General features: G+C 38.0%; 1 protein-coding gene across 1 annotated transcript in view; it reads right to left on the bottom strand.

Annotated features, from left to right (window-relative positions):
• The window catches only part of LOC306886789 (zona pellucida sperm-binding protein 3-like), a gene marked incomplete at both ends in the record, with an annotated part of 28,892 nt that extends 5,937 nt beyond the window's left edge, over positions 1-22,955 (bottom strand). Inside the window, 10 exons of the mRNA XM_079444094.1 lie at positions 4,414-4,491; positions 8,078-8,164; positions 20,997-21,031; positions 21,096-21,187; positions 21,248-21,330; positions 21,415-21,532; positions 21,657-21,834; positions 21,899-22,002; positions 22,089-22,207; positions 22,419-22,955. Coding sequence (XP_079300220.1) covers positions 4,414-4,491; positions 8,078-8,164; positions 20,997-21,031; positions 21,096-21,187; positions 21,248-21,330; positions 21,415-21,532; positions 21,657-21,834; positions 21,899-22,002; positions 22,089-22,207; positions 22,419-22,955 — 1,431 coding nt within the window. The remainder of the gene's footprint in view (positions 1-4,413; positions 4,492-8,077; positions 8,165-20,996; positions 21,032-21,095; positions 21,188-21,247; positions 21,331-21,414; positions 21,533-21,656; positions 21,835-21,898; positions 22,003-22,088; positions 22,208-22,418) is intronic.
• Between the last annotated feature and the right edge of the window lie 2,855 nt (positions 22,956-25,810).

Here is a 25,810-nt window from a genome sequence, read left to right as displayed (position 1 = left end):
ATGTTCTCAAAACTCTACCACAAAAACATTATTTATAGATTGTTCATGGAATGTTTTTCAGAAACGTTTCAAGTTGGATGTTCAGCTAACATTTTTTTTTTAAATGTTACAACTTGTTTTAGAATGTTCAGAGTACATTTAAAAACAACATTCTCATAATGGTTGTACAATGATGGAATGTTCACATAACCAATGCAAAATCTTTTTAAAACTGGACATTTTAAACAATTTAAATGGCAACATTAGCTAAATGTTCTTAGGAAATGTTTTTGTTTAGCCGGGTTCTCAATGTGAAGCAGACAGAAAACTGGTCTGAGTGTCAGATTGATGAAACTCTTACAGCACTGCATGCTTCCACTGTTCATCACAGCGCAAGTGTGATTTCCTTTGTGGAGAGACGTTTCATTGTTTCATTCGGATCATTTGGCTCAGTGTGTTTTATGTGAAGAGGCCGGCAGACATTTGAACCCGGGTGAATGATGAAACCGCCCGCAATCAGACGCTTTTAAAGAAGCAATAGTCCCGATCATGATTAGATGGTCATTGTCGAAGTCAGAGCAGTTGAGAATGAAACACGCCGCTCCGTGCCAGCGAAGCTCATGACTGTTCATTTCCTGCAATGATGTCTGTAATTGAATTCAGGTTCATAATTACCAACAGCTTGTGATTTTGAATCAAATCTGTTAGTGTGAAAATGAGTCAAGAAAGTGTTTGCACAATAAAATTAAAGCATAATGTTCTGGGTTGATATTATGAACAGCATCTCTGACATGCTGTTGATGATTCCCACAGATAATAATTTCAAATCATCTCTCGGTCTGAGAAATAAACCAAAATCATGTTTGCAGTAATGTACTTATAAAAATAGACAGGAGAATATGAGGAAAGACACTGCAATATGATAAAACACACACAAAAATAAACATTATATCAAGGAATAGTTCACCCAAAAATGAAAATTTGCTGAAGATGTGCTCATCCTCAACCTCAAGCCATGCAAGATGTAGATGAGAGTTTGTTTCTTCATCAGATTTGGAGAAATGTAGCATTGCATCACTTCATCCCCAATGGATCCTCTGCAGTGAATGAGTGCCGTCAGAATGAGAGTCCAAACAGCTGATAAAAACATCACAATAATCCACACCACTCCAGTCCATCAGTTAACATCTTGAGAAGACAAAAGCTGAAACAAATCCATAATTTTTAACTTTAAACTGTTGCTAAAAGACAAGCCCATAATCCATAATAACGATTCCTCAAGTACAAAAAAAGTCCATCTCCTGTTGCTTCTCACATTAAAATCCACCAGCATATTTGTTTAGAGCTGTTTTGGCTTGAAAACGGTACTTGATCTGTGTAGATTTCTCTCCTGATTCAGACTAGATTACTTTTCATTGGAGGAAGCATTATAATGGAATATGGACTTAGATTTTAGTTAAAAACTAAAACAGTTTTTATCAACTGTTTGGACTCTCATTCTGACGGCACCTATTCACTGCAGAGGATCCATTGCTGAGCAAGTTGTAGATCTTGGTCGAAACAAGAACACACACACACACCTATTAACAGGACAGCACATTCCGGAGAAAGTTGCTCTTTTCACTATCTGTGGCCGTAAAATTAATTAACGACCAGCACCGCGCCCAAGCATCCTGCTCTGCTCTCCTTAACGTCTCACGAGATCCCTAAAACGAAGGATATATGTGTGGAAAATTCTGGATGTATTCCAGAACAGGACTTTACTGTCGCTTTCTTATCACTTAAACATAATTCAGCCAGAAACAGGACAAAGACCTTGGCATCTGGAAAGGCTCCAGCACCGACCCTCCCGGATATCTCCTGACCATTAACGCATAAATTCAATGATGTTACCAACCAGGACGGTTTTACAACTGACGTCCGAGCAAAGGAAATCTCCAGATCTTCCCATACATGATATTCTCATGTTTCAGACAACTTTCTCTCTCCTCCTCACATTCCAGAGGAAACGCGCCTTTTTTTTTTTTCTTATTAACAGACAAAGAGACTCAAATCTTTCTTAAGGATTCCAAAAAGAACAAATTATAATTGTTCCTGCTATTAAACTGCTATATATATTGTAAATATATATATTTACAATATATATTCAGGTTGTATTTCATGAAATTAAGCTTGCTGTGTTATTGGAATCTATGGTATTGTTGTAATCTTTTGATGTCTAATTTTTCCCGATCACTATTATTTAGTTTCACATGCTTGGTGTGATTATTTAGAATTTAGGATAGTTTAATCTATGCCTTAACTGCATAATAGATCAAATTGATATATGTACTTTGGGTATGCAAAATACTTGGTGTTTGAGTTCGAATGAAAGCTAGTTGCATCAGCAATAATTTGGTGTGGATGAAAATTGATCTTTCTCATCATAATGTATGATTAAAACACTTATAGGAATCTGCTAGGATATGCTCTTCATGTTATGGAATAATTCAGCAAAAGATTTATGCACGGATAACTTTTGTGAGTGCGCTCTTTGCTTGCTCGCGCGCTGTTTGAAACTTCAGCTCCTGCTCTGATCGTGCTGTTAAGCGCTTCCAGCCATTAACATCTGGCCGAGCATTGAACAACTATCAAGACTTAGTCAAACTTCTAAAGAAGCTTTAACATCTGAAGCCGTAAGAACTGAAACAGACTTCCTAAGAGTGTCATCACGTCACAGAGAAACCAACCAATCGCAAGAGGGCATCCCCAGTGACATCACGCAACAGCGATTTCAGCAGCCAATCCGCACCCGGGGTTCCCTCTACCAGGAAAGGAACGGAAACTAAACTGAAAGCAAGTAATCAAACAATTCTTCATAATGCTGCTAGAAACTGGTTGCATTAAGTGTAAAGATAGTAAAGTTCCTTGCTTGTGACTCCCTCAAGTGGAAGTTAAAGCATTCTTGAAAACTAGCATTAGAACCTTAAACTCTCTTCAGATCAAAACAATTCATTGCAAAATGTGTGTTTGTGTGTACGTATTATGTTTTGTGTTATGTTAGCTTAGTAGTGTTGTAGAGTAGCAAATAAACTTTGGTTTATTAAGAAATCTTTGTCTGGTGCTATGTGATTTCCAAGTCTTAAACGATTTGCCAAAGATCGCGTTACCTATGCTCAAAATTACCTAATCAATTCTGTGTTATTATCAGTGCCCACGGGAATAAAACTGAATTGTTAAGAGATAACGTACTGATTTTAATGCTTGCTGGACAAGTTGTTAATGAGGTATCGTTAACAAGGTAAAAGTTGGACGTTTTGATTAATATCGATTAATCATGTAAATATCAATATAGAATCTTAAGAATAAATTCCCTAAAAGCTAAATTAAAATAAGGGCTAATCCTTTACAAAGTGATGGAATGCAACATTGTTCCGAATCTGATGAAGAAACAAACTCTTGGATGGCCTGAAGTGGAGCACATTTTCAGCATAATTTATTCTGGGTGAACTATTCCTTTAAAATAAGACGTGTGTGATAATATTGTGCACTAACCTTGTTTGTGCAAATGTTCTGTCTTTCTGAAGTGAAGCAGTGGTTTTTGTTTCTGTGGTCATCAGCAGCGTGTCTCTGCTTCATCTGTAATGAACCCTGAACAGTCCTTTCATTTACACATAGTCATTGAGCAGATGGATTTCATCCAAAGCTATTTAAAAATAGGAAACATCACAATCATTTCCACAATGTTTATGCTCTGAACGGAGGAAGAAAGAACACTTGGATGAAAACAAAATGATACTATGACTACTAAACAGGATTTTATATAATTTCAACACATTTGCATGTTTTTTTGCTTTATCTTCTTTATAAAACGTCAGTAATAAAACAGTGTTATTTCAAAAGACTCTGATACATCATTTACATTTTGCTGTTTATATTGCTGTTAAATTCAGTATATTATTTTACTGCTATACTCAAAGCCTACATAAAATGACATTTACAATCCATTTTACAAAATATCTTTCTATATTGAAGCAAATATACAAAAAAAAAGAAAAAAAGATTAGTTAAAAGATGGCGTTTCACACCAGAATAGCAATTATTGGTTATCAATGGGAAAAAGAAAATCATTTGTCAAGTTATTATATTTTTAAAAAGACAAACATTTATTCTTTATATCATATGTACTGATTAATCATTCACAATAAGGTCAGATACATGTTTTAAAAACATTAACTAGTTCATTTTAATTTCATGCTGACTTAAAAGTAGCTGGGCTTGTAAAACAAGAATCAGTTTCTCTCTTTGCTGACAAATCATAAAATATCAATGCGCTCATATACAATATTTATAAAACTTTCAATATTCATAAAACAGAAATAAATACCAAGCAGATTTCACTAAAAACAAGTTGTATGTATGTAGTGCACATACAGAGCGTTAGTGCGTTCTCACTGCAGCGGGCCGTGGGTTTGATCGCTCAGCGCTCGGTTCTGTCCTCTCTGCTGTCTTCATGTTCGGAGTCTCTCTGGCCTGTAATGACAGTGAAGCACATTAGCACAGAATCACATCACCGGTCTCCAGAGGTAATGCTATCCAGAGAGCTACGTTAAAAAAAAGCCCTGGATTTCACAAATCCTATTTATTGAATAACATCTCAACATGAGAACTAACTTTCTTGCAGGGAGGATATTGCAGGCTCACAAACTACATTTTGAAGACAGTCACGTCGTGTGTTTTAGCCGCTGTACTGTGCGAGAGCCGTCAGTGGTAATGTGATGTGACGTTCAGCGTTTCCTCTGCTGATTGTGGCTGGAAAATCAGCTAATTTATGCACTGCATTTAAATCAACAGCAAGTGAAACAATCCTCCAGCGGACAAAAACAGTTAAGATTCACAACGTCAGTCTTGAGTTGTGAACATTTGCCATAAGCTCAGATGTGAAACATATTGCAAAGATTACAGTTTCTGTCATAATTTACACTCTTTTGCAGTCCCTGCAGTTTTGCGTTATTATTTAGTGACTGTGGAAGATTGTTTATGCCATAGGAAAAAAAAAAAAAAAAAAAAGTTAATTGCAACTTTTTATCTTAGAATTCTGAGTTTATATCTCATAATTCAGACTTTTTTCTTCGCAATTCTGAGAAAATTGTGAGATATAAACTCATAATTCTGAGAGAAAAAAAAAGTTTTTTTTTTCTTCCATGCCGCAAACAAGAAAAAAAAAAAAGCAGCAAGATTTAAGCTCAGAATTCTGAGAGAAAAACTGAGAAAGTCAGAATTCTGAATTTATATCTCACAATTCTGAAAAACTAAAAATGTGAAAAATAAGTCACATTTACTTAATTTTTTTAATTGCATGGTAGAAACAGTCTTCCATATGGAACACAAGGCAACATTTATTTATTTATTTATTTGCAATCCTGCATAATTCGTCATTTAAGCAGAAAAGTGCAGTGCAACTTAGTTATCAACATACTCAATTAAAAAGACACGCATGTCATCTTGGCAACTGTTCACATACATTAAACACAACCAATTATGAATGATTTACAAACGTAAACTGTTAGAAAATCAGACATTTATCAGTGTATTGGAGTTAGGTCTTAAAGTGACAGCAGACAACAAAAAGAGAAAATCACTCACTGCTCCTGACTGAGCGAATTTAGTAGCTCAGTATATATAATTTATACAGTTTATAATGTGCAGTGTTGTGAAAGCCCATTTCTGCCAATAATAAAAAATTCATTCATTTCAAAGTTTTATCTTAAAAAAAAAAACAGAATTTAGAGCTATAAGCTCACAATTCTGAGAAGAAAAGTCAGAATTATGAGATAAAACACTGCAATCACCTGTATTTTTTGTACAATGCAAACTCAGAATTGAGAGACAGTCTAAATTATGAATTTATATACATCACAATTAATTTTGATTTTTTTAATTCTGAGTTTACATCATTTTTTTTTGTATCTCACAATTCTCAGTATTTTATCAGTATTCCAAGAAAAACAGTCAGAATTGTGAAATTAAAAATTTACTTAATTTTTAGTCCTTGGCAGAAAAAGCATCCATACTGTGTTTTATTTTACATTTGATTATTCCATTTCTGTAGGTGTTTTATACCTCAATACTAAACATAACTTAAAAGAAACTATTTAATTTGTATCTTTGCCCTGTTGCTTGTAATTTGCATATTTTTTCGTACTTTAACAACAAAAAAGTCTTGTTTAAAAGCTGTGTCAGAATTTGATAAGACACAAATATAAGCTTTCTACTATTTTTTTTCCAAATGTGACCATTGTATATTTGGTGTCATAATATGGTAAATGTCATGTCCCATTTATAAAAATACATTTTTGAAATAACCGCCACAATATCAGTCATTCAGATGACATAAAATGACAAAGAAAATCGTGAAGTCCTGGTGGGGCTGCCTGTTGTAGCAAACCTTCGGGACTTTCTTCAGTGAATCCCAAATAGAGAAATATTTTAGATTATTTTTGCCATTTTTGGAGTTTGACAGAAAGAAACCCATTCCTAACCCATTTTGACAAGAAAGAAAGTCAAATGGGTTAGGAATAACATGACAGTGAGTAACGGAGGAGAAAAGTTTCACTTTTGTGCTACAAGCAGCAAAAAAATCAGTATTCAATCCACAGTATTTTTACACAGTTGTTTATAGTATGTACACACATTGACATCTCCAGATGATTGCAAGCTTCCTGACGGGCAAAATAAACAGAGAACCCATGAGGAAGGACTCTGCTTCCACGGCCTGCGTCTGTCAGTAGTCTGATCAGTAGTCTGTGAAGGTGTGGAGGAGGAGCAGTAATTCACAGCCGTGATGGACTGGACTTCCATACGGGGAGGAATGAAAGAATCATGGGAAAGGGGAGGCGTTGTAAAATTGATTTGTGAGAAGAAAGTCCTACCTTGGCTTTGTGATTTTGCATAGCATGAGTTCAACAGCTGAATAAAAAAGCACAATAAAATCCAATACAATTTGATGATCAAATCCACATGACAGGTTCATGCATCATCAAACAGGTCCTTTCTGCTGTGCGCTATATTTTCATGCCACACAATCATATATCTTTATTTTATTTTTCAAGTAACTATTTGGTTTTAGTTAACTATAATAATTTAGGCTGGTTACAAAAAGACAATTTTACACAATATTTTGCTTTTTTTATTACTATTGTATGCTAATTGTAGCATTTCATCATTACTTTAATGACTTTTTATGATCTTAGTTTTTGTTAATAACCCTGCTGTATTCTCAATATCGCTTTTCAATGTTATTCTTAAATTCCTTAATGACATCATCTTCCAAGAAGTGACATAATTTTGGTAGGAAATTAACAGCACTAACATTATCAGTGGGTTTGATGAATTCAGTGGTGTTAAGTAATGTTGGTTTGTGCCTCTCTAAAACATTCTTCCCGTTTGATCAAATCAAAATTTCAGTAGATTAAAATATTTAAAAAATCACTTCAAGTAGACATCCACGTTAGCTAAATGTCAATCTAAATGAGCACTGACTAACTTCAGCTCTTTATGAACATCTTATGTCTGACCAGAGCATATTTCTGAACATCTTCTATATCTCTTTATAGAAATACATCCTTAAAGGGTTAGTTCACCCCAAAATGAAAATTCTGTCATTAATTGCTCACCCTCATGTCGTTCCAAACCCGTAAGACCTTCGTTCATCTTCGGGAACACAAATTAAGAAACTTTGATGAAATCAGAGAGCTATCTGACCCTCCATAGACAGCAACACAACTGAAATGTTCCCAGGTCCAGAAACATTAGTAAAACAGTCCATGTGACATCAGTGGCTCAATTTCAGTTTTGCAATGCTACGAAAACACTTTTTTTTGCACAAAGAAAAAAAAAAAACAATTTACTCAACCATTCTACTCCCCCGAGTTACGTCTTCCGCCATTTTCCAAAGATGAACGAAGGTCTTACGGGTTTGGAATGACATGAGGGTGAGTAATTAATGACATAATTTTCATTTTGGGGTGAACTAACCCTTTAATTACATTCATCATGTAGAGGTTACAGACTTCACAGCAGAAAGGACCCAAACATTAAGGTACTGGTGGTGAAATACCTCCTCATTGTGTTTCTCCAGCCTCTCCAGTTGTTCCCGCTGAGCCGCCTGGAGTTGCTCGCTCTCCTTGGACTGTTTCATGGCGAGCTGTCAATCAACGTTAATTTTCATAATTAGAAACATGCATTTAAAAAAAACCAAACAGGATTAGAATCATTACCCTCTTTCTTTCTGTAAGAAACTTCCTTGTGTTTGCGCTGTTAAGCTCTCAAACTCTCCTGCAGAAACACATCCTGTTAAAAACAGTATTTGTGGAGTCAGATTATTGCTTATAACTTTGACCAGTAGGTGACGCTGACTTAAAATTGTGTGCACATCATAAGGGGATGATGACTATGAAATCTGCTAGGTTTCATTGCAATATACCAAAGCGTTCCCAAAACACACCCTTAGTTCCTCTTTGGCGTTACAAATTTATTGGTGCGGTAAACAAATTATGTTTGTGAGGGTTTGTCGGATGATGAATGATATGAGGCAATTTATAGGTGAAATAATAATAAAAAAGGTCCATGAAGAGGTTCAAAATAGTGAAAAAGCATTTGGTTAACCTAGAAAATCAGTCTTCCAAAAATACCCATTAATACATAGAAGAATTATGAGTTAAATCCAAGGTAATAATCATTTTTGTGAGGTTTTGACCAGTAGGTGGCACTGGCTTGAAATTTTGTGCACATCATAAGTGGATGATGACAATGATAATTCCAAAGTTTCATTACAATATTGCCAAAACACATTCTCAGTTCCTCTTTGGCATTCTCACCAATTTATTGCTGCTTTAAAATCAGAGTTTTATGCTTGTGAAGGTATGTCTGATGATGGACAATATGAGGCAATTTATAGGAAAAGTAATGAAAAAAGGGTCCATGAAGAGGTTAAAAATAGTGGGAAAAAATCTGGGGGGTGTTCCAGAAAGAAGGGTTAACTTACCATCTGCTAAATCCTGAAATCTCAGTTGATCAACCCAAACCTTGCTTACTCGAGGTATGTTGGTTCCAAAAACGAGTCCAGGAGTAAGTTCATTCAACCCAGAGTATGTTCCTGGTAAACACGCAAGACATTCTCAATAGAGCGATGAATCGACGAGTCACTATGGAAACGGACGCTAACAAAAAGTGCGCCATACTGCTTCTTTCTTCTTCTGTTCTAAGGCCATTTGCATACTTAGTGCATATCGCCACCTAATGGGTGGTTGTGCAATCATTTTTCGTTTTTAACGTTGAATCTTTAACCCCTTAACTGTCACCGTCCTGTATACGGGACGCCTAAATTTACTTTGCTATATTACAATTAAATCATAATGTAATCATGACAAACTATATATCATTGGAAAGGTCTAAGTCTCCTAACTAGATATCTTACCATTTTGTTGTTGTTACAAATTATGTAGGAACAGTAATAGATTAATTTATGACAAGAGTGCACCAAGAGTCTATGATAAATCTACATCATAACAGGAGTTCTGACCTTTGTCACAAAGTCTTTATTTCCTTGCCTTTTTCCCCCCATCACATGTTTTAGCAATCATCATAAGTTATATACCATTTGAAAGCTTAAAATCTCTCAATTCATCCAGTGAAACCCTTTTGAAATCGAACATTGTGTTACCATAGAAATGGTACTTCAAAATGTTTTAGCGGTCTCCTTTCCCTTAGGAGAATGAACGAAAAAATGGTCCATGAAGAGGTTCAAAATAGAAAAGCATATGGTTAATCTAGCAAATCAGTTTTCTACAAACACCCATTAAAACAGAGACAAAAGCAGCTTGAAAAAAATTCAAAATAATAATCTTTTTTGTGAGGTTTTGACAAGTAGGCTTGGAATATTGTGCACATCATAAGTGGATGATGATGTTTCCAAAACACACCCTTAGTTCTGCTTTGGTGCCCTCAACACTGTATTAGGGTAAAACAAATAAAATGATAATAATTAAAATTAAATTATGTTTGAGAAGGTTTGTCTTATGATGGATAATATGAGGAAATTTATAGGAGAAGTAATGAAAAAAATTCTACAAACACCCATTAAAGTGCCCCTATTATGGATTATGAAAGGTTCATATTTTGAATTTGGGAGTCCCCAACAAAAGGTTGACATGCATGCAAGGTCAAAAAACACTTTCATTGTTTTATAATGTGCATTTATTTTTACCTTACTTGCTCAATGACTCTTAAATGATTCATTTTTCCAAACCCCTCCTTTGCGTGATGCTAATCTGCGGTGATTGGTTTGATTGGTCTCATTTTCATTTCATCGTGCCTGTAATGCTTCATAAAGCAGCGTTTGTGAGCGCAGTGCTGCTTTGTGTTCAGTGTTACTGTTATTTTTCCACTCCAAAAGCAGCACAGAATGAATTTGCATTTTCATTCAGACCAACGCAAAAAGACCAACAAGTGGGCGGGCAATATGCTAATGTTTCATGTTGATGTCAGCATGAAATGGCTTGGGATTCATTTTAAAAACAACTAGTTTCAATGATTCAGAATCGACTCTTACATTTGAGAGACAATAACTTCATATACTGTGCACTTTCAGTTTTAAAATTTTGCAGGATGTTTTCATTCACTTAGAGCTGTGTAACACTGCATGAAAGGTCATTTTCAAAAATCCATAATAGGGGCACTTTAATACCTAGAAGAATCATAGATTCTTAAACATTTTTGAGAGTTTATACCAGTAGGTGGCGCTGCCTTGAAATTTTGTGCATATCATAAGGGGATGATGACAATGATCATTCCTAAGTTTCATTATATACCAAAGCATTCCCAAAACACACCCTCAGTTGTGCTTTGACGTTCTCAACAATTTATTGTTAAAATCAAAGAGTAATGAAAATCAAAATATGCTTGTGAAGGTTGATCTGATGATGGATAATATGGGGCAATTTATTGTACAAGTAATGAAAGATTAGTCTGTGTAAAGACTAGATAATCTATAAAATAAAGTAATTATTTTTGTATATTTTATTTATTTATTTTTTTAAACCAAAGTGCACTCTTTATGGTGGCCCAACTGCATTTGTTTAACATCAAATTATGCAATCATTTTGGAGATAATAACAAAGATAAAATAATTTTCAGCAAGGTCTAAAAAAAAAAAAATTATCTCATCCAAATTTGGGGTGAATAATATAAGATGAGTTAAAAAATTTTAATAAAACAAAATAAATAAAACAAGATGGTTCTGTTTGGAAATTAAATTTCAATAGTTATGCCTCAAAATACAAGCAAAGCACAGAGGAAAGTGGAACTACAAAGTAACGCTCGATGTATGAGCTTTAAAGTGAATTGCTGCCGAGCTTTTATTATTACCGGTCCCTCTCAGCCTTGTTCTTTATGATTTTGTCTTGACTGATGGCTTTGCTGCTCTCCATCGAGGTCTTCACTTGGTTGGATCGCATCTCTTTATTCGGTCTGTAAGAGGAGGAAATACTTCAATTTGGTTTTTATAATAAACACTGATTTAGTCTATCATATTAATAAAGTAGGTCTGTACTTACATGTATACTCTGTGCAACTGTAGAAATGTCTAGAGATGTAACTACTAGAGATGTTTTGAGATATATATATATATATATATATATATATATATATATATATATATATAGTTTGACTGTTTTAAGCATTTTGTTATGAACTGAAGATACTGAAAAAAACCCCACAAATGTCAGGGCATGTCAATAGTTCTCCAGGGAGCTAAAACCAGGGTTATTATTATTATTAACAAAACAGTGTAATAATAATAAAAAGTATTATATATTTTTTTTACATGAAAAAAATGAACAAACTAAAATAAAATAAAATATAAAAACTTATGTAACTTATTTAGTTAGTTTCCAAGTTGAAGTACTAAAATAAAGTAAATAAACTTAAAAATGATAGACACATTTAAAAATACAAAAGTAATACAAATGTTAAAAAAACGAACAACAAAATAACTAAAATTAACTAAAAACTCAAATGAAAACCGAAAATATAAAAAAATAATTTAAAATATTAACAAAACTATAATAGGATATCAATTATGCTCAAATAAGTTCCATTATATATTAATGAATACAACTTTTGATTTTAATTATGTATTAGTAAAAAAATAATAATAATCTATTGTAATTATATTATTTTTATTAACACAGAATGACTCATACAGTGAGATATAATATATTGGTTGTACTATGCAACAAGAGCAGACAGTATATGTGCTGCTTAAAGTGAAATTACAATAAACGCTTGATAGAGTTAATGTAAAATATTCAATAAGAACAGAGAACACAACACACACGCTTCAAAAACCCATGTAAAACAAGGGAGAATTAAATCAGAATGAATAGCGCTGTTTAGCATTGCATTGTTTCAGGACCTGATTCACTAAAGCAATTATGCAAATCAGGTAATGCCACAAACAGGCCCACAAAATCAGCGCTGATCACGATTGACATTGAGCGATTCTCCTGTGAACAGGCCGGATCTGAGCGGAGAACTACTGCCATCTGACCGCTTCACTAGGACTGTAAATGTGCGCTTCACTACACATCTGGAAATGTGCCCGGATACATCCATTATGTGATGAATCACTGCTGACTTGATCAATAGGAAAATGTACACAGACATTAATTGCAATTATCAGGCACACAGTGATGCCTCTGTGAATCCAGAGCTCACTATTTACATTGAAAGGAGGCGCGTTTGCCAGGAAAATAATGACACTGATTTAATTTAAATGCACATGACACAATCCTATAGCAGTGTATGTAATGCCTAGTTAAATTATATTGCAAGTGGCTTTTGAAGACGCAGGGCTTTGTGCTTAAAGCTGCAGTCTGGAAGTTGCGCCTCTGTCACCATCTGTTTGAAACCTGCAATTGCAGTTACTTGCCGATTTATTTTCCTAACGGCTCCAACGTGGATGAATCTAATGTTTTGAGGAGTAACTTATGTGTGGTTGTCAGTCATCGCACCGGTGTGGATATTCACTGTACTTCGGAATCACAGATTTTACGTCTATGACCCGAATGGCCTAATGGTTAGAGAGTAATGTGGATGGGGGTCATGCGTGCCACTTTTCTTCTTCCTGAAGTCCACAATAAAGTTATTTTGTCTTGCTGGTGTTGAGGAGCAGGCTATTGTCAGCGCACCATGCAGCCAGGTGCTGTACCTCCTCCCTGTAGGCAGACTCATCGTTGTCTCTGATGTGGCCAATCACTGTGGTGTCATCAGCAAACTTGGAGTTGGATCCATACACAGGCCTGCAGTCATGGGTGTAGAGGGAGTAGAGAAATGGGCTCAGCACACAGCCCTGTGGTACGCCAGTGTTGAGTGTGATGGTGGTGGAGCAGGTGTGGCCTGACCTAACATGCTGAGGTCTGTTGGTCAGAAAGTCCATAATCCAGCTGCAGAGGGAGGTGTTAACACCCAAGTCTCCAAGTGTAGTGGTCAGCTTGGAGGGAATGACGGTGTTGAATGCTGAGCTGAAATAAACAACATCCGTACATATGTGTTGTTGTTATCCAAGTGTGTGAGTACCGAGTGCAGTACTGTGCATACTGCATCCTCAGTGCTCCTATTGCTTCGATAGGCAAATTGGTGTGGGTCCAGTGTGGGTGGGAGGCAGTTCTTGAGGTGTGCCAGGACCAGTTGCTCAAAAGCACTTCATAACAATGGGTGTGAGTGCTACGGGGCGGTAGTCATTCAGGCACGTCGGGGAGGAGTGTTTCGGCACTGGCACAATGGATGTGGACTTAAAGCATGTTGGCACAGTTGCTTGGGTGAGGGACAGGTTGAAAATGTCTGTGAAGACCCCTGCGAGCTGCTCTGCACATATCCTGAGCACACGTCCAGGAATGCCGTCGGGGCCAGCAGCCTTGCATGCATTGATCCGGCTCAATGCTGTGCAGACATATGTGGAGGGGAGTTTGAGGGTCTGATGGTCTCCTGAGAGTGTGATCTTGGTGGCTGTCTCCTTATTATTGTCAAAGCGAGCATAAAAGTAATTTAGCTCATTAAGGAAGGAGACGTCTGTGACCGTCGGAGTGGAGTTGCATGGCTTGTAGTCACTGATGACCTGGATGCCCTGCCACATGCGTCAGGGGTCAGAGTTGGAAAAATGTTCCTCTACCTTTAGCTTGTAGCAGTGCTTGGCCTTCTTGATGCCCCTCTTCAGGTTAGCCCTGGATATGCTGTAGGCCTGAGCGTCATCTAATCTGAAAGCAGTGTTGCGGGCTTTCAGCAGGAGCCGCGCCTCTTTGTTCATCCATGGCTTCGGATTAGGGTACGTGGTGATCTGTTTCTCTGTTGTAACACTGTCAACGGAGGTATTGATGTAATCCAGTACAGAGGTGGTATAGATATCAATGTCCGTGTGAGAGCCACTGGCATGTCCGTGTGTTGAAACTTGTCCTGAAGTACAGACTCTGCTCCCATTGGCCACACTTTGATGGTCTTCACTGATGGCTTCACACGGTTGATGAGGGGTGAATACTTGGGGGTGAGAAACAAAGAAAGGTCGATCAGACTGTCCCAGGTGGGGGAGAGGAGTCATGATGTAAGCTCCAGCGATGTTGGTGTAAACATGATCCAAAGTTTTGTCTCCTCTAGTGTGGCAGGAGACATGCTGATGGAATTTGGGGAGCAGAGTCTTTAAGTTGGAGTGATTAAAATCACCTACAACGATAAAAGCAGCCTCCGGGTGTACAGTCTGTTGTTTACTAATGGCCGCTTGCAGTTCGTTCATAGCAAGCTTGGCATTAGGATCGGGGGAATATAGTCTGCATTTATAATGGTGGAAGTGAACTCCCACGGCAGATAGAAAGGTCTACACTTAACCATGAGAAACTCTAGGTTAGGTGAGCAGTGTCTTCCAACAATGTCAGAGTTCGTACACCAAGCTTTGTTTACATAAATGCACAATCCTCCGCCTCTGGTCTTGCCGGAGTCATCTGCCGTTCTAGCTGCTCAGAGCGTGTAGCGTCCGGTTAGATCAATAACATTATTGGGTATGTCGCTATGTAGCCATGTTTCAGTGAAAACCATGACGTTGGTGAACAAAATGGATGAGATACGACTTCGCATCACCCATAGTAAGAAACCTTTGGACTGCAATGATCGCACATAAGCGAGGAAAATGCTGGGTAAAGAGAGCCGGTGCGGTGTTAGCACTTCCTGTGAGCACTTCAGCCCGGCCGAGCAGAGTGTGTAGCCTCGGGTGTTCTGGAGATCTCAGGGATGAGTCGATGATTGGTTCAAAAACTGTTGGAAAAGTTTAGACCAATATCCAAAAGCTCCTGTCGGGTGTATGATGTTAAGGCAAAGCTGTTCAGTGCGAACAGTTCCGAGATGAGCAGGAAAAATGCTGCAAAATTACAAAAACTGGAGAGACCATGGGCATCGCGATGTGCACGCGCCGCCATCTTGGTCAATAGTTGGCTTTAAAATTGGCACTTAATTATATTATATGTGAACCTGGCCCACAAAACCAGTCTTAAATGTAAATTTTTCGAAATTGAAATTTATACAATCTCAAAGCTGAATAAATACTCTTTCCATTGATGTATGGTTTGTTAGGATAAGACAATATTTGGCTAAGATACAACTATTTAAAAATCTGGAATCTGAGGGTGCAAAAAAAAAAAAAAAATCTAAATATTGAGAAAATCGCCTTTAATTTGAACGGCGCGTCCAGTGTAGACAGGGTTTTACCTTCTTAAAAATAAGAAAAGAAATGAAAACCGAGTTCTGATCAATATAGGCTGGTTAAATGAGTGCTTGTTAGTGTATTCATCCACATAATGTTTAGGATATGTTTTAGATATTTAAATACACATTCACTATAAACCACTTATAAGATGAAGAAGACGAAGAAGCCTAACTGTGATCATTATGAACTTGTTTAAAACAAAATACATTCACTTACATAGGCTACATTTGTGTCTGAATAACTACAGTTTTGCGTGCCTCATTTCTTAAACCTGATATAGTAAACGGAACAAAGATCATTATAACCATTATTGCGCTCATCTCCGTGACAGCATGAAATGAAACCTCATGCAAAAATCCATTCACTGATGGCTTCTTATTTTTATTTAACATTTGTATATATTAGAACTATTATTTACTTTTCTGCTTCATTTCATGTTTTAATTTTTGTATTAACATTCTGTATCAACGTATCCGTTTAGGACTTGAAGTAGCCTGCCATAACTGTTTTGTAGACTTATGAATGCAAACTTGAATGCAAAGACTTGTGACTTACAAAACAATGACTTGGCCCCACCTCTGCTAAATATTAAACTGAACTTACAAGATACATGCCATTTTCCTGATTAAAAATACAGGAGACCTACAAATAACCCATTTGAAGGTGGACAATTCCCAAAAGTGGAAAATGCCAGCGTTGATACAGGTACTCACAGTTTTCAACCTGCATCTATTGATTTAAAAATAGTGCCTGTACCAGCAGGTCCCCACTCTGGTCCAGAAGAGTGTCAACAAGGCATATTGGGAAACAAATTTAAAACCATGACCAAATCTATTTGGGGATGCAAGGACAAATGAAACCATTCATTTGAAGTAACCAACATGGAGCAATAAGTTCACTGCATAAGACATGCAAACTATCTGCAGTGAGTCAAGGAAGTGGGTGTTCAAGCATAACTATTGGCATAAACTCCGATTAGTGCAGGGGTGACAAACTCAGTTCCTGAAGGGCCACAGCCCTGCAGAGTTGTTCCAACCCTGCTCCAACACACAAACCATGTAGTTTTCAAATAAATCGAAAATCTAAAAAACAAAATTGCGATACGCATCGTATCGGCACCCAAGTATCGTGATAGTATCGAATTGGGAGGTAGGTGTATCGTTCCATCCCTACTAAACATGATGCAAGTAATTTCATAATCTGTTTATCAAGAAAACTAACATTTGTGGCAAGAAATTTTGTTCTAGCATTAACCTTACCCAGGACTTTCATAGCCATACTTACACCACTTAAATCATTGTCATGGATACATCCAAGATATTGAACTGAGGTTATATTTTATATTAAGCAATCCCCCACCTTAACAGACACCTTAGAAACCTTATTCAAATTTTTTTTAGACCAAATAAAATGGATTCCATTATACCTAAATGCAACATCAGTTTGTTTTCAGAGAGCCAGTCTCTTACCTTACAAAAGCTCCTTACCTAAATTCACTTGTATCCTACCAACATCCTTATCTGAAATTAATAAAGCAGAATCATCAGCATATAAAAACAAATATCAATCACAGACTGCTTGCGTGTCATTTATGTATAAAAGAAACAAAAGAGGGCCCAAAACACTTCCCTGAGGGACTCCATTTTTAACCAGTTTCCTTAGAAAGAACCCCATCAATTTCTACCCTCTGAACTCTCCCAGTTAAATAAGAATTCAACCAGGCTATCACTTTACTTGAAAAACCCATGACACTTAACTTATCTTAAAGTATTGCATGATTTACTTTGTCAAACGCTTTCTGGAGATCTAGAAGTACCATACCTCTACATCTATCTGCCTCCTTATAAAATCTGTTAAATAAAGTAAAGACGTATCAGTCGAATAAGATTTCCTAAAACCTGACTGAAAATCATAAATTAAACTCTTACTTAAATACTCATACATCTGTTTATACACAATTCTTTCTAAAATTTGAGGCCACACCAAGAATGGACGGTAGTTTCCAGGATCACATCTGTTACCTTTTTTGAATTACGGAATGATTTTAGCTAACTGGAAATATACAAATTTCTAAGGAAAGATTACCAATAAATATAATAGTTGGAGCTATAATATCTGCAGCATCTCTTAAGAATCTAGCTGGAATATCATCCAGCCAAGTTGACTTAGACACTTGAAGCTCTTCAAGTATTTTAGTAATTTGATTTACACTAACTTTAGCAAAAGAAAAACTGTTTGGCAACACCCCTTGTTTTGAATAAAATCTCTCAACAAAATCAGTCCCATAATTTCCTTTGGACAGAGGAATCTTATCAAGTAGACTATTAGCAATAATGAAAAGAATGAATTAAATTTATTAGCAACTTTTTCAAATTATATCTTGCCATCAATATCTAAACGTACCTTTGATACAGAAAATTGATTGACCAGTTGATTGGAATCTATTCAACACCTTCCACAGAGATTTAGGATCTTCTTTGTTTTCTTTAATTTGTTCTTTAATAAAATTACGTTTTACCTGTGTTTCTTCCCTCAGGCAATCCATCTCATGAACACTTGACAATAAAACGCGGAACACACAACTGTATTATTTATTCACCACACTTGCTTACTTTTTTTATCAAATGTTTTTTTTCCATTTCAAATTTGCACATATCAGACCTGTACACACATAATTGTCTATATTATATATAGTGTTTTTGCTGTTTTGTACATTGCCTATTTGGATATTTGTATTATTCTTTATTATCTGTGTCCTGTCCTGTTGCTGTCTCTCTGTTGCACTGTGGAGCTTCTGTCACTAAAACAAATTCCTCGTATGTGTAAACATACTTGGCCAATAAAGCTAATTTTGATTCTGATATCACTCTGTCCCACGGGCAGCTTTAGGACTCTCTGATCACTGTTTGATTAATCTTATAACGACCTACAGGCAGAAACTTAAATCTGCAAACCTATATTAAGAACTGTTAAAAGATGGACTAATGAAACAGAGCGGGATTTACAAGCCTGTTTCTCTCTCACTGATTGGACTGTTTTTGAAGCTGCTGCCACCGATCACAGAGACTGTAACATCTTATATCAGTTTCTGTGAGGATATGTGCATTCCTACCAAGACTCATCTAACTTACAACAACGACAAACCATGGTTCACTGCAAAACTCAGACAGCTCCGTCAGGCCAAAGAAGATGCTTACAGAAAGGGGTATAAAGTCTTGTATAAACAGGCCAAATACACACTGGAAAAGGAGATCAGAGTGGCAAAGAGGAATTATTCTGACAAGCTAAGGAACAAATTCTCTTCCAGTGATTCTGCTTCAGTGTGGAAAGGTATGAAAGATACCTTTCATACCTTTCCAGTATGAAAGATATCACCAGTTACAAGACACCATCCCCCAGCACTTTGGAGAATCAACAACTGGCAGACGACCTCAATGAGTTCTACTGCAGGTTTGAAAAAACACCCCACACCCACCCTGAACACCCTCTCCACACAACCATTCACACCTCCAGCAACCCCCCTCTCCCTCACACCTACAATTCAAATCAGCGAAGATGACGTGCACCAGGTCTTCAGAAAGAACAAAAGAAGAAAAGCACCAGGCCCAGACGGTGTGTCATCAGCCTGCCTAAAAACCTATGCTGACCAGTTGGCCCCCGTCTTCACACAGATCTTCAACAGATCACTGTGCGAAGTCCCCCAATGCTTCAAACGCTCCATCATCATCCCCGTCCCAAAGTAACCCAAAATTACAGGACTTAACGACTACAGACCTGTGGCTATGAAATCATTTGAAAGACTGGTTTTGGCTTATCTGAAGGCCTCCACTGTACCCCCTGCAGTTTGCCTACAGAACAAACAGGTCTGTGGATGATGCAGTCAACATGGGACTGCATTACATACTGCAACACCTGGACAGACCAGGGACTTAAGTGAGGATCCTGTTCGTAGACTTCAGCTCCGCTTTTAATACAATCATCCCAGACCCTGACACAGCTCTCCTTCTGTCAGTGGGTCACCAGCTTCCTGACAGACTGGCAGCAGCTAGTAAGGCTGGGAAAATTCTCATCCAGCACCCGCACCATCAGCGCTGGAGCTCCTCAGGACTGTGTTCTCTCCCCCTACACCAACGACTGCACATCTAAAGACCCCTCTGTCAAGCTCCTTAAGTTTGCAGACGACACCACACTGATTGGCCTCATCCAGGACGGTGACGAGTCTGCTTACAGGAAGTTAAGGAGCTGGCTGTCTGGTGCAGTCTTAACAACCTGGCGCTTAACACGCTCAAAACTGTGGAGCTGATCGTGGACTTCAGAAGAAATCCCCCTGCTCTTCCCCCACTCACCATCATGAACAGCACTGTGACTGCAGTGGAGTCATTCAGATTCCTGGGCACCACAATTTCTCAGGACAACCACATTGAATCCATTGTGAAAAAGGCCCAGCAGAGGCTGTACTTCCCTCGCCAGCTGAGGAAGTTAAACCTGCCACAGGACCTGCTGAAACAGTTCTACTCCATCATTGAATCAGTCTTCTGCACTTAAATAACTGTCTGGTTCAGCTCAGCTACCAAATCGGACCTCAGAAGACTACAGAGGGTAGTCCGGACTGCTGAGTGAATCATTGGTACAACCCTCCCCACTCTCCAAGAACTGTACTTATCCAGAGTGAGCAAAAGAGCTGGCAAAACCACTCTGGACCCATCACATCCTGCACACTCCCTCTTTGAACTGTTACCGTCTGGTTGACGCTACAGAGCATCAGAACGACCAGACACAGTTTCATCCCTCAAGCAATCTAGCTCATGAACACTTGCCCCTAAACGTGGAACAACTCTTGCACATTTATTCACCACACATCAGACCTGTACACACATTGTCTGTTATAGTGTTTTCGCTATTTTGTACATTGCCTATGTATATTCTTTTGTTATCTGTGTCCTGTAGAGCTTCTGTCACTATAACAAATTCCTCATGTGTAAACATTCCTGGCCAATAAAGCACATCCTGAAAAGTTATTCAAACAGTTCACAGTAGGTCAGTCCTTAAAAGGTTATTTTCCTATCAAGGAGGAACCTTTCCTTTTGGAAAGAGAATAGGTACAGTAGGACTACCCGTTTCCTACAGCACACTCAAATTAAAATTGGAGAAAAACACAAAACCAGAAACAGTTTTTCCACCCCATTTATTGAAAACCAGCTAAAGTCTTCGGTCGCTCTTGAACCATTACAGGACTGAGTGATGCCTTCCCTTCCCACTGAACACCTAGAAAAAGCAGACAGTTAAATGGAGCACTTGAGTGTCAAATAAGCTTAAATCAGCAGCCTACCTCCAAAAGGAGCAGCAGGAATTCCACCATCAGGACCACATGTTGAGTCACAGCAACCACAAGCCTGGTGGCTCCCATCAGCACCAAACCACCTGCAACGAGAAAAATCAGACACGGCACCTTCAACTTGTTCTTAAGCAGCATGAACATACCCATTGGCAAAGGAACAGGATTTGTGGAGGGCATCACTGGGTGCAGAAGCAAGAGTGGCCTTCAGTATACACGTTATGTAGATCTGCAAGAGACACCACAGGTAAGAGATCACAAACCCAGAGCAGACGGAAGAGTAAAGCAAATTCATACAACACTCAGTACATACAGAAGGACTGGATGGCTCCTGGAACATGAAGGCCTCCAGCTGGAACTGGATCTTGTCTTTCTGGGTTTGAGGCATGAAACGAGAGCTGGAAGTCGTGACCTTAGCATCCACAAGACACCTGATGATTAAAAAAAACCCTCAATGTCAACTGCAGCATCTACCTTACCCTAATTCTCAAGTGGTTACAAGGAGCAAGCTCAATCAACTGGCGATTTGGTTAGCATCTGGTGACATGAACACACCCATGATTCTCAATGAAGGAATATCTCGGAAGGGTGGTCACATCAGGTTCTTGAGTGGCCACACAGTGGTCCACAAACACACGCAGTGGGACGTGGTTGTACACCTTCACAGACGCCTCAATATTAATAATGTCACCCAGGAAATAAGTGTGTGAGGGCCTCTCATAGGACCAGTCATCTGCGAGGAGGAAGAACAGTTCAGGCACAGCCTCATTCAGAAGATCTAAAGAAACTGCACCAACCCATCATGAGCTTCAGGGAGAACAGCAAGACTTCCTCGCCAACCTCCGTTGAAGCATAAGGGACCCAAGTTGGCCTCAAGGCATTACCGCTCACAGTATGAAACCTGCAGTTCAAGGAGGAACCAAACAAATAGTCTTCCAGTTACACCACCACAAGCAGCAAGGCCACACGTCACAAAAGGTCACTTACCTTTGGTAGTGGCATTGGACACCAACAACTGCACCATCTGCACGAGTAATCGGAGTGCCAGCGAGGGCGTCAGGTGTGTAGGTAAGAGCAAAGGTGTAGACAAGCTCATCCTCGGTCATCTGTAAGAGACTGAATGCATTACCAAGAGGACTCTCAAAAATAATTCCAAAAGGTGTCTTAGCAAGTCGCACCATAAAATCACTTGTTTCACCTGAGTGAACAGTTCCACTAAAGAACGGAACTGTCCCATGGATGTTAGAGGTTCAGGGAACCATTGATACCAAAGAACCTTTGTTTTAGTAGTGTGCAGCATAATATAGTAAGATTTACCATTAGCACACTGTTGCAGTCCTGCAGTTCATACTCAAAATAGAGCACCCTGGAGCCAGGGACCCAACCGACAACAGGACATCCTCCCAAAGTCAGACCAGATGGCTGGATCAGCTGACCATTGCTAAACAAGTCCTGCTGTACCTCCACATGAACCCGATTCTCACCGCATTGAATAGCTACACTACTGGGAGTCACAGGTTGCCTCAACTGGAAGTCCACCGCCACCTCGCTCTGCACCTCTGGAACAATGGGAAACCTCCAGTCCAAAGGCTTGACTGGACGTTGCAACACCTGCTTCTCCTGAAGACCAAGAGGCTCTTGTGCAAATCCTCTGGAGTCAAGATCCTGAAACTGAGAAGCCTTTTGCAAAGGGTTCCAGAACCCTTGAGAAGAAAGAGCAGGACCTCTGGAAACTTGATCAGATTGCGGCTTTGTGCTGCTTGGACTTTGATTGTATCTCAAACTTCCCCATGCATTCTTCAGATCAAATGCCACAATCACAACCAGCACTAACACACCATGGAAAAGACCCATCCTGACAAGCATTGAAACGATACCACAATAATGCTTGTCTTTGCCATTAAGTACAGCTTTGAATTTAGGTGGCTCCTCCCCTTTCAGCTTAATTGCTTGCCTTTGATTCTCCTCTGGACCTGTAGAGTTTATGCATTAGCAAATGAGAACGAGTTCTAAAGAGTCATTAGCCAATAGAAAGCTTGATATGGATCTGAGGGTTTCATCTACACTCATTCACAATTTTCACAAGATCACACAAATAATAGAGATTTTTCTCTTTTTAAGAGTTTTAGTTTATTATAAGAACAGCTCTGGAAAAATTTTGCATTATATCACTTGCTCACCAATGGATCATCTGCAGTGACTGGGTGGCACCAGAAAGAATGTCCAAACAGCTGATAAAAACAATCCACAAGTCATTCACATTAACTGTTTTGTGAAGGGAAAAGCTGTATTTGTTTGTAACTTTAAATGGTTGCTTCTGGCCAAAATATCCATAATCACACTGGCTTGTAAACAGTGCTTGATCTCTCCATATTTCTATCCTGATTCAGATGAGACCACTTTTTCACTGGAGCAAGCAATATGGATTAAACACGCAGCCTTTTGCTTCACAATACATTAACTGATGGACTGAAGTTGCATGGATTACTTGTGGATTGTAAAAAATACAGCTCTTCAATTGTTGATCTTGAGTTTTAAATGGAAATGTCTTGAAGCATTAAAATTATGAAACAAGGATCAGAGTCAATGGTCCTAAACTCAAAGAGATATTAGTAAAACTGTGCTGTGCAAGACAAAAATGCCCGAGATGTTGCACAAATGAAAAACCAACAGATTTCAAAAGGTCATCCATTGGAATTCCACACATCTTAACTCCAGACAACATTACGGTTTAATTTGAACGGCGCGTCCAGTGTAGACAGGGTTTTACCTTCTTAAAAATAAGAAAAGAAATGAAAACCGAGTTCTGATCAATATAGGCTGGTTAAATGAGCGCTTGTTAGTGTATCCACATAATGTTTAGGATATGTCATTATGAACTTGTTTAAAACAAAATACATTCACTTACATAGGCTACATTTGTGTCTGAATAACTACAGTTTTGCGTGCCTCATTTCTTAAACCTGATATAGTAAACGGAACAAAGATCATTATAACCATTATTGCGCTCATCTCCGTGACAGCATGAAATGAAACCTCATGCAAAAATCCATTCACTGATGGCTTCTTATTTTTATTTAACATTTGTATATATTAGAACTATTATTTACTTTTCTGCTTCATTTCATGTTTTAATTTTTGTATTAACATTCTGTATCAACGTATCCGTTTAGGACTTGAAGTAGCCTGCCATAACTGTTTTGTAGACTTATGAATGCAAACTTGAATGCAAAGACTTGTGACTTACAAAACAATGACTTGGCCCCACCTCTGCTAAATATTAAACTGAACTTACAAGATACATGCCATTTTCCTGATTAAAAATACAGGAGACCTACAAATAACCCATTTGAAGGTGGACAATTCCCAAAAGTGGAAAATGCCAGCGTTGATACAGGTACTCACAGTTTTCAACCTGCATCTATTGATTTAAAAATAGTGCCTGTACCAGCAGGTCCCCACTCTGGTCCAGAAGAGTGTCAACAAGGCATATTGGGAAACAAATTTAAAACCATGACCAAATCTATTTGGGGATGCAAGGACAAATGAAACCATTCATTTGAAGTAACCAACATGGAGCAATAAGTTCACTGCATAAGACATGCAAAATATCTGCAGTGAGTCAAGGAAGTGGGTGTTCAAGCATAACTATTGGCACAAACTCCGATTAGTGCAGGGGTGACAAACTCAGTTCCTGAAGGGCCACAGCCCTGCAGAGTTGTTCCAACCCTGCTCCAACACACAAACCATGTAGTTTTCAAATAAATCGAAAATCTAAAAAACAAAATTGCGATACGCATCGTATCGGCACCCAAGTATCGTGATAGTATCGAATTGGGAGGTAGGTGTATCGTTCCATCCCTACTAAACATGATGCAAGTAATTTCATAATCTGTTTATCAAGAAAACTAACATTTGTGGCAAGAAATTTTGTTCTAGCATTAACCTTACCCAGGACTTTCATAGCCATACTTACACCACTTAAATCATTGTCAAGGATACATCCAAGATATTGAACTGAGGTTCTATTTTATATTAAGCAATCCCCCACCTTAACAGACACCTTAGAAACCTTATTCAAAAAATTTTTTGACCAAATAAAATGGATTCCATTATACCTAAATGCAACATCAGTTTGTTTTCAGAGAGCCAGTCTCTTACCTTACAAAAGCTCCTTACCTAAATTCACTTGTATCCTACCAACATCCTTATCTGAAATTAATAAAGCAGAATCATCAGCATATAAAAACAAATTACAATCACAGACTGCTTGCGTGTCATTTATGTATAAAAGAAACAAAAGAGGGCCCAAAACACTTCCCTGAGGGACTCCATTTTTAACCAGTTTCCTTAGAAAGAACCCCATCAATTTCTACCCTCTGAACTCTCCCAGTTAAATAAGAATTCAACCAGGCTATCACTTTACTTGAAAAACCCATGACACTTAACTTATCTTAAAGTATTGCATGATTTACTTTGTCAAACGCTTTCTGGAGGTCTAGAAGTACCATACCTCTACATCTATCTGCCTCCTTATAAAATCTGTTAAATAAAGTAAAGACGTATCAGTCGAATAAGATTTCCTAAAACCTGACTGAAAATCATAAATTAAACTCTTACTTAAATACTCATACATCTGTTTATACACAATTCTTTCTAAAATCTGAGGCCACACCAAGAATGGACGGTAGTTTCCAGGATCACATCTG

Source organism: Barbus barbus (assembly GCF_936440315.1).
Source record: "Barbus barbus genome assembly, chromosome: 20".
Lineage (NCBI taxonomy): Eukaryota > Metazoa > Chordata > Actinopteri > Cypriniformes > Cyprinidae > Barbus > Barbus barbus.
This window is presented reverse-complemented; position numbering and strand designations above follow the sequence as displayed.